Genomic DNA, 15,975 nt, shown 5'->3' with positions numbered 1-15,975 from the left:
TTTATTCCTCTTCTAATGCTCTTTTCCCTCTTTCTTATTTTTTAAATTATGAAAGTATGATAATACATTTACAGGAGACAAAAGTTACTTAAAGCTCAACATTCAGAAAACGAAGATCATGGCATCCAGTCCCATGATTGCATGGCAAATAGATAGGGAAACAGTGGCAGACTTTACTTTGGGGGGCTCTAAAATCACTGCAGATGGTGACTGCAGCCATGAAATTAAAAGACACTTACTCCTTGGAAGGAAAGTTATGACCCACCTAGGCAGCATATTAAAAAGCAGAGACGTTACTTTGTCAACAAAGGTCTGTCTAGTCAAGGCTACGGTTTTTCCAGTAGTCATGTATGGATGTGAGAGTTGGACTATAAAGAAAGCTGAGCACCGAAGAATTGATGCTTTTGAGTTGTGGTGTTGGAGAAGACTCTTGAGTGTCCCTTGGACTGCAAGGAGATCCAACCAGTCCATCCTAAAGGAGATCAGTCCTGGGTGTTCATTGGAAGGACTGATGCTGAAGGTGAAACTTCAATACTTTGGCCACCTGACGTGAAGAGCTGACTCATTGGAAAAGACCCTGATGCTGGGAAAGATTGAGGGCAGGAGGAGAAGGGGACAACAGAAAATGAGATGGCTGAATGGCATCACTGACTCAATGGACATAAGTTTGCGTAAACTCCGGGAGTTGGTGATGGACAGGGAGGCCTGGTTAGCTATAGTCCATGGGGGTCACAAAGACTCAGACACGACTGAATGACTGAACTGAACTCAACTGAAAGTTACATATAGTTTCACTGTATATTATTAATTCAATTATTTTTTAAGTAGGTAAATTAAGACTTCTAGTTGGAGTTTCAATATCAAACTCTCAAAAATTAATAGAATGAATAGACAGAAAAGTAGAAGGATATAGTAGACCTGGAAAGCACCATGAGCCAGTTCAACACAATTAAGATTTATACAATTTTCACACAACAGTAGGATCCAAATTCTATCCAAGTTCCCATAGACTGTAAATGAGGGCGACTCTCCTTTCTGATGAGCATAAACTCCTCCAGATGTTCATCTGCAGAAACCTTTGAGGACTCAAGCTCCAGAGAAGACACCCCTTCTCTTCCCTCCTCATTTCCCGGGTTGGCTGGATGCTGGTTTATGCCTCCTGGTCCCAGAGAATGTTCCTTTATGCTTTTACCAGGAAAGCACTCTGCTCTTCTGCAGAACCAGACTTAGTATCTCAAACCCAAATTGGTTTCATGGACAAATTTCACCTCTTGAGCTTATCTGTTCTTGATATTTACAGTGAAAGTTGGAATTGTACATGTTTCTAAGAAACGCAAACCCAAGAGGAGATCTGTGATCCAGTGCCTCTAAGAGCTCCCAGCGCTGCTTCTCCTGCGGTTCATTTGCACAGGATTCCTGAAACAGCAGCTCTGTGGTTAACAGCCAGCTCCATCCCAGCTTCCTCCGCAGCACAGCGTCTAGAGAAAGGAAACACACAGATCCCTGATCCCAACACAAAACTGACATCCTCACTTGCCTTTGTTGTTGTTTAGTTGCTAAGTCATATCTGACTCTTTGCGACCCCGTGGACTGTAGCCCTCCAGCCTCGTCTGTCCACGGGATTCTGCAGGCAAGAATACTCGGGTGTGTTGTGGTTTCCTTCTCGAGGGGATCTTCTCAACCCAGGGAGGGAACTCACGTCTCCTGCATCACAGGCAGATTCTTTACTGCTCAGCCACCAGGGAAGCCCTGTTTATGAGGTAATGATGGATTTCAGGAAATAATTTGACACTATCTTCCCACACAGTTTTTATCCTCTAATCGTTATGGTCTTTTTAGATTCTTAACCTCTATTTGAATAATTTACCTGCAGAACTCAATTATCTCAGAATGTGTAAATCTGGATTTCTTTTAAACCATGTAGCAAAGCACCTGCTCAGTGTTACCAGGGCTCCTCCCTCTCTTGTCTTACCCGATGGGGCTGAAGCTGAGGAAATTGAGACTGCAAGAAATCAGGTTACTGGAGGAAGGCAAATTAGCCAATTGGTGACCATTACAAACTACCGCCCAGGTCTTCATCTGCACGAAAGTTCAGAGAACAGCTTTTGGTGGGAGAGTTTGTTCATACCTTCATTCAACAAATGTATTTTGGAAAGAGAATGAGGACACCGAGTGTCTGGAGACTCTGCCAAATACTGAGATCTAAATTAGGGCCAAGTGTGTGGACTAGAGAAGCCAGACTAATGGTAGAAATGATGGTGAGAATAAAAGTTTGAATGAGCTTCCGCTATAACTCAGGTGGTGCAATAGCCAATTTAACAGATTTCATTAGTTTTTTACAAGCATGTTCTTAATTAGGTTTTACTACTATACCATATTAAATTTAAAGATTCAACCTCGAAAAAAATAAAATAAAATAAAACAAATGAAGCCTGGGGACACTGCTTCAGGGGACACTGTCAGTAAAAGACACCGGAATTTTAATCCTGGAGTCTGGAGCTTGAGTCTGGAGCTTCTGCTCTGAGTTGCTATGAAATAGTGAAACTTATTTTATTTATTTTACCATTTAACCTTGGAAATCTTAGTTTTGTCCAATTTCCTACGGTTAGGGCTTTTTTTTTTTTAAATTTTGTTGTTGTTGTTCAATCGCTAAGTCGTGTCCAACTCTTTGTGACCCCATGAACTGCAGCACACCAGACTTCCCTGTCCTTTACTATCTCCTGGAGTTTGCTCAAACTCATGTCCATTGAGTTGGTGATGACATCCAGCCATCTCATCCTCTGTCGCCCTCTTCTCCTCCTGCCCTCAATCTTTCCCAGCATTTTTCAGGGTCTTATCCAATCAGTCAACTCTTCCCATCATGTGGCCAAAGTATTGGAGCTTCAGCTTCAGCATCAGTCCTTCTAATGAATATTCAGGGTTGATTTCCTTTAGGATTGACTAGTTTGATCTCCTTGCTGTCAAAGGGACTCTCAAGAGTCTTCTCTAGCACCACAGTTTGAAAGCTTCAATTCTTCAGTGCTCAGCCTTCTTTATGGTCCAACTCTCATATCCGTACATGACTACTTGCAATTGCAAATGCACTGATCTTTGGCAATACAGAACCAAGCTATAGTTAGTATCACAACTAACCAAAATTCTGCTCTCCCCACCCACGGGTTAGCCGTGTATACTTTCCTCTTTGTATTTGATGGTTGTTTATATGGCTGTCTATAGCATTAATGGGCTTCCCTGGCTCAGATGGTAAGGAATCTGCCTGCAATGTGGGTAGGCCCAGGTTTGACCCCTGGGTCGGGAAGATCCCCTGGAGAAGGGAATGGCAACCCATTCCAGGATGCTTTCTTGGAGCATTCCATGGACAGGGGAGTCTGGTGGGCCATGGTACGTGGGGTCACAAAGAGTCGGATACAACTGAGCGACTAATACAACTACAACAACGGAATAGCGTTAATATTCCAATGACTAATCTATTAACAGAACAGGTTATTAATAATAATATTATTGGTCATCACTGACCATGTACTATATGCCAGGCATGGTGCCAAGGTCTTTGATCTGTTATTTCATTTTATTCATATCCCAGCCTTCCAAAATAGGGAGAGGCTTGGAGCATACTGACATGCCATGGCCGCACACCACGTTGAGAGCAAGCAATAAATGGAGGATTCAAATGGAGCCCATCAGATTTCAAAGCTATGACTCTAACCCTTTCTGCTCTGCTCTCTTTTTAAAATGAAAAACAGCAAAGGGTTAAAAAATACTAATTTCATACATTTACCTTTAAAAAAGAAAAGAAAAAAACCCCTATCTTTGCAGGCTTCTGCCTGAAGCCCATACAGACTAATCCTAAATCCCTAGACCCCCTTTCTCATATAGGAACAGTGGTTACCACTGATGGAGGTTTTGTGAGTGGCAGGCTCACTGCAGAGCAGACGGCAGGCATTGTCTCATTGTAATTCTCACGGCAACGCCACACATGAAGATGCTGACCCTTAGTCTTATGCTAATGAGTTGTATGACTTTGGGGAAATCATTTAACCTCTCTTTGCAGATGAGAAAACTGAGGCTCTGTATGCTTGTCAAAGATGCCCTGGAGCCTGGGTCGGCGTCAGAGCTGATGTGCTGGGCCGCGATGCCCTCCGCAGTGGAGCTGAGATAATTCTGTCCTGGATAATGGCCCAGAGGACTTCTGTCACCTCAATCAGCACAGAATGACTCACTTATGTGCTCACTGTAGTACCTATTAAAGCAGAAAAATAGACTCATATGGCTTAGATTTTCAGTAACACAGAGAGAATCAAAATCAGAACAACAGCAACAAAAAATGCCACCACATCCTATTTCTGAGCGTTCTTGCTCACGGATGTTTCACTCTGGTTAGAATCATGAAACTTTACAGCTGAAAGTGACCCTGTAAGTCTGGAAGATAGACCAGTCCATCTCCTCCTCCTTTTTTTCTTTTTTTAAACAGATAAGTAAACTGAGGCCCTGGCATGTTAAATGATTAACTTTCCCTAGATCACACAGCTAATAGTAGCAGTTCAGTTCAGTTCATTTCAGTTGCTCAGTCGTGTCTGTTTACAACCCCATGGACTGCAGCACACCAGGCTTCCCTGTCCATCACCAATTCCTGGAGCCTACTCAAATTCATGTCCATTGAGTCAGTGATGCCATCCAACCATCTCATCCTCTGTTGTCCCCTTCTCCTCCTGCCTTCCGTCTTTCCCAGCATCAGGGTCTTTTCCAATGAGTCAGTTCTTTGCATCAGGTGGCCAAAGTATTGGAGTTTCAGTTTCAACATCAGTCCTTCCGATGAATATTCAGTCCATCCTAAAGGATCTCCTTGGATCTCTTTGCAGTCCAAGGGACTCACAAGAGTCTTCTCCAACACCACAGTTAAAAAGCATCATTTCTTCAGTGCTCAGCTTTCTTTATGGTCCAACTCTCACATCCATACATGACTACTGGAAAAACCAAAGCTTTGACTAGATGGACCTTTGTTGGCAAACTAAGGTCTCTGCTTTTTAATATGCTGTCTAGGTTAGTCATAGCTTTTCTTCCAAGGAGTAAGTGTCTTTTAATTTCATGGCTGCAGTCACCATCTGCAGTGATTTTGGAGCCCAAGAAAAGAAAGTCTCTCACTGTTTTCATTGTTTCCCCATCTATTTCCCATGAAGTGATGGGACCAGATGCCATGATCTTAGTTTTCTGAATGTCGAGTTTTAAGCCAACTTTTTCACTCTCCTCTTTCACTTTCATCAAGAGGCTCTTTAGTTCTTCACTTTCTGCCATAAGGGTGGTGTCATCTGCATATCTGAGGTTATTGATATTTCTCCCAGCAGTCTTGATTCCAGCTTGTGCTTCATCCAGCCCAACATTTCACATGATGTACTCTGCATATAAGTTAAATAAGCAGGGTGACAATATACAGCCTTGTACTCCTTTTCCGATTTGGAACCAGTCTGTTGTTCCATGTAGCATAGCTGTAACTAAAAGGCAAGTCTCAAGATTGCTGGGTTTTTTCCCACTGCCTGGTGCTGCCTTGAACTGCTCTATATGAACATAAACAAATGTGGCCTGGATAATGATTCCTGGACTAATTTAATGTCTGTGGAGTTTAGTCTGTCTATACACACACACACACACACACCACGGCACTTTTTCCCACGATACAGTTAACAGGTTTTTTCTGTTCCGTTGCTATAATAACCTCTTAGGGTTTCTTCGGGTGATTACTGTCTTTGAGGGTTGTATAGGCGGGACTGATTGCACATAATCCTGGGCTGTACCAGCTGTTGTGCAGGCTCCATCGCACACCCTGATTTCACGAGTATGCATTCATGAGCACCAACGAATAAGCCTGTTAGGTCCCATGCCATCACCTGCCTGTGTCACACGTGTGTGTTTCAATTGCAGTTTGAATGACCTTGTCGCTGTGGGCCGTGAACGCTTCTATGCCACCAACGATCACTATTTTGTGGACCAGTACATGAGATCCTGGGAAATATACCTGGGTCTAGCATGGTCAAATGTTGTTTACTACAGTCCAGATGACGTTCAAGTGGTGGCCAGTGGATTTGACTTTGCTAATGGAATCAGCATGTCACCTGACCGCAAGTACGTGAACGCCTTAAAATACCACGTTTGTCCCTAGATTCTCATTTGACTTATTTAGAGCATAGTCATCTTCTAAAAAAGGGGATACATTCTAGCATGTTGTCCCAGTAAAAAGAAATTGGGGAACATGTAAAATATCTTCATTTCCAGGGGATAAAATATACCAAGTCATAATTTACTGCTTTGTGAAGGCATACTCTCTTAAGGTTCCCCAGGCGGTGCAGTGCTAAAAATCCGCCTGCCAATGCAGGAGACACAAGAGCCTCGGGTTCGATTGCCGAGTTGGGACGATCCCCTGGAGGAGGGGGTGGCAGCCCACTCCAGTATTCTTGCCTGGAGAATCCCATGGACAGAGGAGCCTGGCGGGCTAGTTCATGGGGTCGCAAGAGTTGGATGCAAATGAACAACTGAGCGTGCATACTCTTTTAAATTCCTTTGTTGGGGGGCTGCATTTCAAGAGGGGGTACATACAAAAGACATTTAGTATCATTTTGCTTGCTTTGAAGGAAGATTTTTGACTGTTTCATGAGATTAACAATTTATGGGTATGTTTATATCCGAAGCGCTGGTTTGTGACTTGACAGAGAGTTTGTACCAAAATGTAAATCAAGCCACTGCTTCCGTCATCAAAAAAGTGTTACTATAGGGGAAAGTCAGCTTCATAACTATGCTTAGTGATGTAGTTGATTCCTGTTATTTTCTGGTGGTCATTCTGAAACAATTCACAGACCAACACTGGGTCTGGGGACCACACTTTGGATAAGACTGGTGTATGTATCAAATCCTCCTCATCTCATATCATTAAGCATTTGTAACATACTTAGAGGCTTAGTAACATATTCAGAGGGTAGTAACATATATAGAGAAAGCAGCACAGTTTTCAATTACTCATATCATCTCCTGGTCTTCAAAAATAGCAGATAATCACGCAGTCATTTCTCTCTTTGTTCTGGGAGACACTGTGCTTATACTGGCCAGAGGTCTTTATGATGAGTGTGACACTGTCCTCACGTAGAGGGGAGGGACTCTTTTCTCAGATCCAGGCCAAGAGCTTGTCTTCTCTTGTATTTTCTGTGGCCTAAAACAAGGGGATGCAATACAGAACCCAGGGCTTGCCGTTATGTTGACCAACCAAGAAAAGCGATGTCACACTTTTGCTCGCAGATGCTAAGAACTGGTGTTAGAGTTAAGTTCCTTGACTACTAGTTAGGGCCAACTAGTTTCCCATCTTTTGAAATAACTTTTCAGGGATTCAAACTCCCCCGTGTGCTGTCAACTCATTGAGTTCCTTCAGAATCCAGTGTGTTTTGAGACAGCTTCATTTTCCAGGCTCTAAGCAAAGTTCTCCCCCAGGAAGGGTTATTATGCCCTCATGATAACCTGAATCGCTTCCCTTCATGGGCTTTGATGTAGCTCTTTCTTCTTTGAAGGCATGTCTATATAGCTGAGTTGCTGGCTCATAAGATTCGTGTGTATGAAAAGCATGCTAATTGGACTTTAACTCCATTGAAGGTAAGATGTATTAACATTATAAGTTTGTGGGGTGATAATTAGATTCTAATTGATTTGTGAAATTAGAAGTGAGGAAAAAGGATTGTCTAATTGGAGTGGGTGACAACCAATTTTTCACTCCTTTCTATTAGGAGGCATCAGCATCATCTGGATTTGTTGTTCACTTTTGCTCAGCGGCAGAGTGGGAAGTGGCAGACCACACACATCGTCTATGCAACTTTGATTCTCTCTGTTCTATACAATTTCCAGCTTGGAAGTTCTTCCCTCTTCCCTCCCCTCTCCCTTCCTCCTTCCCTCCTTCCCCTCTTTCCTCCTCCATGTTGATGGAACAGACAAGAGCCTCAGCTTGCACACAACAACACTCAGCACAATATTTACAAAGCCCAGGCACCAGGTGGTCACATCACCGCCTCTCTCCAACCCTCGCCCCTGCTGCTGAGCTGCTCCTGCCTGAGCATTTCTGGAACTGTCCTGGCAGTGTCCTTCCTCAAGATGGGGTGCTTGTCCTGCTGCTCAAGTATTCTTCCTCCAGGTCTTCACGCCCCTCTCCTTCACATCTTTCCAGATTTCCCTAAAATGTCACTTCAGCAAGGCCTTCCCCAGCTGCCTAAATCTTAACTTACAACTCTGCTTCTCCCTAGACAAACACGTGCGCGCACACACACACACTTCCTATCTCTTCTATGGCTTTATTTTTTTCCTTTCAGCATCCTTTGCTAACACGTTTTGCATTCGTATTTTCCTTCTCCTCCCAGTGTCTGTCTGCCCGTCCCACTAGGGTATAAGTGCCATAGGACGGATACTTTCTCTGTGTGTTCCAGGGACAGTTCCCACACCCAGTAGGCACTCAACAAATTAATTGTTAAATTAACAAGCTGGGGCTGGGCATTCTTCAGGGGTTCATCTCTACCTGTACCAATTCTGATCCGATCTGAAGGTTTGGATCAAAAGGGGTAAAAACACAAAGGAGCAGAAAGAAGAAGTATGTGTAAAGCAGAGCATTATGAAAGTGATGCTTTTGAAAAGACACAGAGGTCCCTCTCCCCTGCCAGCACTGCCCTCGGCACTGTGAAGCACAGTCACCTGTGACTGTGCCCATCAGCATGTATCAGGGACCATTGTGAGGGGCTTTATTCCAAGAAAATTGCCTTGAAACCACATCAAACGTAATATCATGTTTGACATTAAAAATCATTGACAGGGCTATGACAGTTTGGTATTTGCTGCAGTAAAAGGGAATTTCACACACTCAGACTGGCTGAAGGGATAAAAACAAATTGTGGTTATCACAATAGATACTTCTGCAAATTGAAACTTAAAGAATTTTATAAGAATAAAACCCCATCCAAGGTACATGCAACAGCGAACGATAAAGGTGCTACTCCTGTCGACTGGGGGCAAAGCTTATTTCAGGTGTGGCTCCCACTGCTGACGGAAAATCCTGCTGGTGTCCTGGCATAATAATTCAGGTGAGACTCCCCTCTCCTCAACTAGGTAATGTCTTTCTTTCTTTTGGAGGATCATGTTAATCAAGTCCAGTTGATTACTACTGGAGTGCCAAGAAATTTGACAAACTAGCTGGGTTGTTATTAGAATTTGTGATGAAATGTGGATGGGTCTGTGGCCTAAGTGTAGTGTATACATGGAATGAAATATTACTCAGCCCTGAAAAGGAATGGAGTGATTCATGCTAGAACACCAATGAATTTGAAGACATGCTAAGTTATTATGCTAAGAATACTTAGCATAAAAGTCCTTATGCTAGACACAAAAGGACAAATATTCTATGATTCCACTTATATGTGGCACCTCAGTTCAGTTCAGTTGCTCAGTTGTGTCCGACTCTTTGCAACCCTATGAATTGCAGCACGCCAGGCCTCCCTGTCCGTCACCAACTCCTGGAGTTCACTCAGACTCACGTCCATTGAGTCAGTGATGCCATCCAGCCACCTCATCCTCTGTCATCCCCTTTTCCTCCTGCCCCCAATCCCTCCCAGCATCAGAGTCTTTTCCAATGAGTCAACTCTTCTCATGAGGTGGCCAGAGTACTGGAGTTTCAGCTTTAGCATCATTCCTTCCAAAGAAATCCCAGGGTTGATCTCCTTCAGAATGGACTGGCTGGATCTCCTTGCAGTCCAAAGGACTCTCAAGAGTCTTCTCCAACACCACAGTTCAAAAGCATCAATTCTTTGGCGCTCAGCCTTCTTCACAGTCCAACTCTCACATCCATACATGACCACAGGAAAAACCATAGCCTTGACTAGATGGACCTTAGTCGGCAAAGTAATGCCTCTGCTTTTGAATATGCTATCTAGGTTGGTCATAACTTTTCTTCCAAGGAGTAAGCATCTTTTAATTTCATGGCTGCAATCACCATCTGCAGTGATTTTGGAGCCCCCCAAAATAAAGTCTGACACTGTTTCCACTGTTTCCCCATCTATTTCCCATGAAGTGATGGGACCAGATGCCATGATCTTCATTTTCTGAATGTTGAGCTTTAAGCCAACTTTTTCACTTTCACCTAGAAGAGGCAAATTTGTAAGGAGAGAGCAGGACAAGGGTGACCAGGGGATGGGGAAGGGAGGAATGGTGAGCTATTGGGTCCAGCTTCTGTTGGGGATGATGAAAGGGTCTGGAAATGGAAGGTGGTGGATTCATGACATTTTGAATGTACCTGATGCTACTGAGTTGTACACTGAAAAATGGTTAAAATGACCAGTTTCATGTTATGTGTATTTTACCACAGTAAAAATGATCCCTTCTTCAAAACACGTTCCAAGACACAGTCAGTGAATTAGTCTCACTTCAGTGAGTTCCAGTTCTCTAAAAACTGGGATGTTTGTTAATAGAGGATACTGTTCTCCCCAAAGAGAATCATTTATTAAGTTTCCTTGACCAAGGAATGCAAAAGTTTCCACTGGACTTTGTGGAAGCATGACACATGGTCTGTAACTGCGTCTTGGTGAGTTGGTATTGCTGGGAATCATGGATTTGCAAGGGAAGAGTTTATTGCTGAGGCCAAGATGGGCTCCCTGTTGGACTGTCCAGCTCTTGCTGGTGCCCGTGGCAGGAGCTTGTTACTGGTGTGAAGAATGAATGGGACCCTAGGCTTCTGGGTCCTTCTCCCACTCTCACTGCCTACCCTCATCTCTGCGAGTTTTTATCTGCTGTGGAATTCACTGGTTGGCCGTGACCCCTTCCAAAGATAGTAGCAGTGCCCCGAGACAAACATTTTCCTCACAGAAAGATGCACCGATTTGCAGGGCAATAGGGCATGGATGTAGAGAACCGACATGTGGATGCAGTGAGAAGGGGAGGGTGGGATGAATTGAGAGAGGAGCTTTGACTTATCTGTGCTACCCTGTGTGAAACAGCCAGCTGGTGGGAACCTACTAGAAAGCACAGGGAGCTCAGCTCGATGCTCTGTGATGAGCTAGAGGTGTGGGACGGCAGCTGGGGGTGAGAAGGAGACTCAAGAGGGAGGGGATAATGCGCGCACACACACACACACACACACACACACATCTCCTCCCTATAGATAGATAGATAGACAGCTGATTCACTTCATTATATAGCAGAAACTAACACAACATTGTATAGCAATTATGCTGTGATTAAAAAAAAAGAATTTAATGTATCAGCCTAGAATGCCTGACACGGGGGTGGATGGGGTTTGAGGATGGAAAAGACTTGGAGATGATTTTGGCCAGAGAATATTTACTCAACCACCTCCCCTGGCCAAACTTGCCTGTTTCCAGGGTAGGAATGAGTGATGGCACTGCATGAAGGTGAAAAGGATGCCCCTTGAGCATCCTTGTCCCCCACGGCCAGGTGCGGGGAGCTCTCGTTTTGAGGAAAGCACAGGGTTCCCACAGTTGTCTGCCCACGCTCTGGCCTTTGCAATGAGTCACCACCAATTATTCCAGGCTCTCTGGGCACTGAGGTATGCTGGCCTCTGTTTGAGGTACATGGTAGATATTGTTTATCCAACTGAGAGTTAGAGGTAGACAAATAGATGTGATTTCTCCCCGGTAGAAGGCAGCCAAGATGATGAATGATGGAATTAAGAATCGTTGGTATTATTTATGATCCTGGTACAAAGCCGTGACAGCAATCTGTGCAGTCAACACATGCTTGCAACTTATATTTAGAAAATAAACAGCGGAAGAACAGGGCGTCGAATAACATCAGGAAGCTGAAGAAGAAACTTTTCCTCAACTTCAAGGCACAAATTAGACCCTGGGTGACCATTTCTCCTCTGGCTGCACAGCCTATGATTAGCCATTAAAGAAGCGCCTGCACTTCACTGATGCTCTCATCAGAAATGAATCCACATTTCCTGGTTGTTTTCAGAATGCTTATAAAAATATCATTTGCACATGCCGTTTTAGAAGAAACTGTTTTATGCTGCACTGAAATATTTTTTCACTTTCGGTTTTAAGTTCATGCACAGATGTTAGTCCAAATGCTTTCATATCACTTTTAATAGTCTTTCTTGGTTTTTCTGATCTTCCCCTTCCCTCACGTTCTAGAAAGTGGCAAAATACTAACCCAGTTGGAGAGCTAGAGGAATTCCCTGAGTGCTAGTGAGATGGGGCGGGGGAGCAGAATTGTCTCATCCCTGGAGCAGGTGAATGGTGCCCAAGGACGCCATGATAGCTTTCTCTAATGTATTGCTCCATCTCCTCTCAAATTTTTTGTTGCTTGTTTTCTTTCTCCCTTTGGTTTTAATCTACAAGTCTCTGGACTGTGACACGCTCGTGGATAACATATCCATGGACCCTGTGACAGGGGACCTGTGGGTTGGCTGCCACCCCAATGGCATGAAAATCTTCTCCTATGACCCAGAGAATCCTCCTGGATCAGAGGTTAGTTTGAGAAAAGAATCATATCAGTGCCCTCATTCCTAGCTAGTTTTCTGTTGAAAACATAAATTTCAATTATATGTGCAAATAAAAGGGAGACGTGGATAGATGACCTAAATTATCAGATAAAGATGGAATTTGACTTTGGGAGGCATTTGAGACAGAGTCTAGGTGGGAGACAGATGGTACCTGTAAACTGGGTGATTTGGGGGGTTTAATGAGGGGTGTGGGTACAGGTGGGGAAATGAACAGGGAAGGGTAATGTGGTACCCCAGGGCTACCACGGGAGGTAGGCATGGTTACCAGAGCTGTGTGTGGAGAGGGTGCTGGGAGGGGAACCTGACCTCTGGCTGAGGGATGGAGCCAACCAGATGCGGTCATGGCCCCACACGGGGTGGGGGTGTGGGGGGTGGCAAACATTCCGCCTGCTTCCCAGTCTGCCCATCCCTCTCTGCTGCTGCTTCCTGTCAGCCTTTACTGGGAGGTGGAGGGAGCCCTGAGCAGACTCTGGAAAGGCTGAGAGTGAGCCTGGAGGGCTGGGTTAGGGCAGCCAGCGCTGGATTGGGCTCCGTATCTTTATTTCAGTAGTGAGTTTCTCCGATTTGGCCATTCACAATAATTTAAAAAATATAACAGACCACATTGTTATGGTCTAAACGTGTGTGTGTCACCTGCCTTCCTGTTCAACACCCTTTTCCTGCATGCCAGTGCCTTTGCTGGTGCATGTAATAGAGCAGCTGCAAAGCAGAGATGCCATCCCCTCCAAACCTTCCAGGCAGATGGGAACAGGAATCCCTGCAGGAAAGATCTGAGCTTGCAAGACCTCTTCTGTCTTAGTTTTAGTACCCACAGACTCTAGTCACGTCATCGGTCTCTTTCTCAGTGGATTCTTTTGACAGTGCAAGCAGGAATTTGAAACTCCCTTTGCCATGAGCATTTGACTGTCTACTGTGACTTAACTAGGGTTTTCTCCTCGGTTTTCAGTTTGTACTAATTATGCTGGCTATTTACATCAAGTACACGTACTTTTTGGCATGGTTTACTGTTACGTATTCTTTTTAAGGGGCTCCCTTGGAGGAGGAAATGGCACCCCACTCCAGTATTCTTGCCTGGATAATCCCATGGACAGAGGAGCCTGGTGGCCTACAGCCCATGGGATTGCAGAGTTGGACATGACTGAGCAAGCATTCTTTTTAAAGCTTTAAGAGTCAGTCTCATTCCACCCTTCACCCCCCCCAAATTTTTTTTAAAGCCTGTGTCTCTTGGATAAGAAACAAAAGCCAAATATGTATTTCCAATTACATGTTGGCCCTTCATAACCTTTTCTCTGGGTTTACAAGACAACTGTGATTACGGTGAATGGCAATCCTTTGTGCCTTTTGCTGGTTCTTACCTATTAGGACTGCTGTATGGCGCGCTCAGTAGAATTGAGGAAATGTATTCTGTGGTGTGTTCACTGTTCAGAACCAGGCAGAATGTTAGATTCTAATTTGCTCTTGCTGGTTAGCTCATTTGGTGAACTTGAACCATTTGCTACAGCACGGACTCAGTTTCCTGTTTTAGAAAAAAAATGCTTCCTTTCTAATGATGAATCTGGTAAAGAATAGCAAAAAGTAATAACCATCCAGTATCTAATGCACTGCCCCACAGAAGAGTGACTTAGTTTTAATAGAAAGTGGTTTCCTAAAGCCAAGGTGCACCATCAACTATTAGCAATTTCCTAAAACATCTGTTTTTGGTGCCAGCTGTTTTGGAGTGGTCCTTTTAAATGGGCACAGGGACCTTTCAATCAAGCACAAGCCTTCCTAATCTGTCATATTCAGCGTTTCTGTAAGTCAGTATCAGTTCTTCAAGTCACAGTATTTTCTCTTAAAGCCTTCAGAAGAACACCAACTTAAAGGTGAAAGGGAATTTAGAGTTAATGTAGTCCCACCTGAGCAGGGCATGGCAAGCTACTCCAGTATTCTTGCCTGGAGAATCCCATGGACAGAGGCACCTCGTGGGCTGCAGTCCATAAGGTCGCCCAGAGTCAGATAGGACTGCAGCGACATAGCCAGCACAGCGCAGAGCCCCACCCATCTCATTCTACAAATAGAAACACACAGTTAAGCGGAAGATCCCAAATACAGCCCTGCGCTCCTGCCTTACAGCGAGCTTCTGATAGTATGTGAATCATATGAAATTACCATTTCATTGGCCCAAATTGTCAAATATTGGCTATCTTGTGTAGTCAACTTGACTACTACTATACTGCTGCTAATGACATAATCATGTTTCTGCTCAACTAAATGAAGGAAACTGAACTCATAAAATCTTACATACTAGCAGTTGGGACCTTAAGTTCAGAGGAATGAGTGTGGAGGAGAGGTATGTTCTTTTTGGGCAACAGTCTTTTTTTTGTTTTGTTTTTATTCCCATATTTAAAAACCAAGAATTAAGTGTAAACATCCAAATTCCAAGCTTACCTGAAAATACACAAAAACTGGCCTGAATTCCAGCATGGCAATACTTTGACGCTTACTGAGTAACCCCAGCTCCATCCTGCAGTGAACCACAGTGCTCCTTATGGTCCCATACCCAGGCTATGTTACAGTCTTACGGTTCTTGCTTCTGTAGGTCGAGTGTCTATCTTGTTAAAGATGATCTGATCAGAATCTGTCATTTTTGCCAATGAGGAAATAGATATCTATAGAGTCATTTTGGAACAAAATACGGTTCACCTAAAAGTCTCTTCTTATGGAGAAATGACCCCATATTTAAAGTTATGTCTTGAGTGACTTTAAAAAATACTAATGTAATGTTATTTTTGGATAGGTGCTCCAAATCCAGAATATTTTAGCAGAAGAACCCAAAGTTACAGTGGTTTACGCAGAAGATGGTAAAGTGTTACATGGAAGTACGGTTGCTTCTGTGTACAAAGGGAAAATGCTGGTTGGAACTGTGTTCCAAAAAGCTCTTTACTGTGAGCTCTGACTGGCTGATCTGTACCCCTATCCTGACAAGTGGGCGCTCTTCACTACAACTGCTTGCCACATCTGAGGGGGCCACAGTGATCTCAACAGTGAATGCTGACCCGATACTTGGACATCACAGGAGATGGAAATCTGTTTAGCTGGGAACAGATACTTCGCATATGGCTTTTTTGGGTGTATAATATCAAATCAGTCTTGGAATATCTGAAAACTTCACTTACCAATAAAAATCCTTTAAATAAAATTGCTAAAATCATCACATCAACTGTCAGGTCTTAAGTATTTTAACTATATGTGACCCAGAAAGTCCTCTCCCGAGAACATGTGTTCCCCGGAGCACGTGAGCTTGTTGCTGCCTTGTCGTGTCTTGTTCAGGGAGCAGGATGAAGTCACGTGTTGTCAGTGCGCCAGCACTCAGAGCCTTCAGTTCATGTGCTGGACCACCAGACGTGCAACCAAGGTGTCCTCAGCCCCAGGCTCACCCAGCCATCACACTTCCTGGCACACTC

General features: G+C 43.9%; 1 protein-coding gene across 2 annotated transcripts in view; it reads left to right on the top strand.

Annotated features, from left to right (window-relative positions):
- PON1 (paraoxonase 1) overlaps nucleotides 1–15,731 on the top strand; it is a 35,330-nt gene extending 19,599 nt beyond the window's left edge. The window contains exons 6-9 of one of the 2 annotated variants that reach the window (XM_040260473.1): nucleotides 5,917–6,117; nucleotides 7,548–7,629; nucleotides 12,369–12,497; nucleotides 15,309–15,731. In XM_040260473.1, the coding sequence (XP_040116407.1) occupies nucleotides 5,917–6,117; nucleotides 7,548–7,629; nucleotides 12,369–12,497; nucleotides 15,309–15,467 (571 nt within the window). In that variant the 3' untranslated portion in view covers nucleotides 15,468–15,731. Of the gene's footprint in view, nucleotides 1–5,916; nucleotides 6,118–7,547; nucleotides 7,630–8,566; nucleotides 8,834–12,368; nucleotides 12,498–15,308 lie in introns of those variants that run through there. The other variant, XM_040260474.1, reaches the window with a different exon arrangement.
- Nucleotides 15,732–15,975: the final 244 nt, after the last annotated feature.

This window comes from Oryx dammah, unplaced genomic scaffold (assembly GCF_014754425.2).
Source record: "Oryx dammah isolate SB20612 unplaced genomic scaffold, SCBI_Odam_1.1 HiC_scaffold_18, whole genome shotgun sequence".
Lineage (NCBI taxonomy): Eukaryota > Metazoa > Chordata > Mammalia > Artiodactyla > Bovidae > Oryx > Oryx dammah.
The sequence above is the reverse complement of the archived record's forward strand: the minus strand, read 5'-3'. Positions and strand labels throughout refer to the sequence as shown.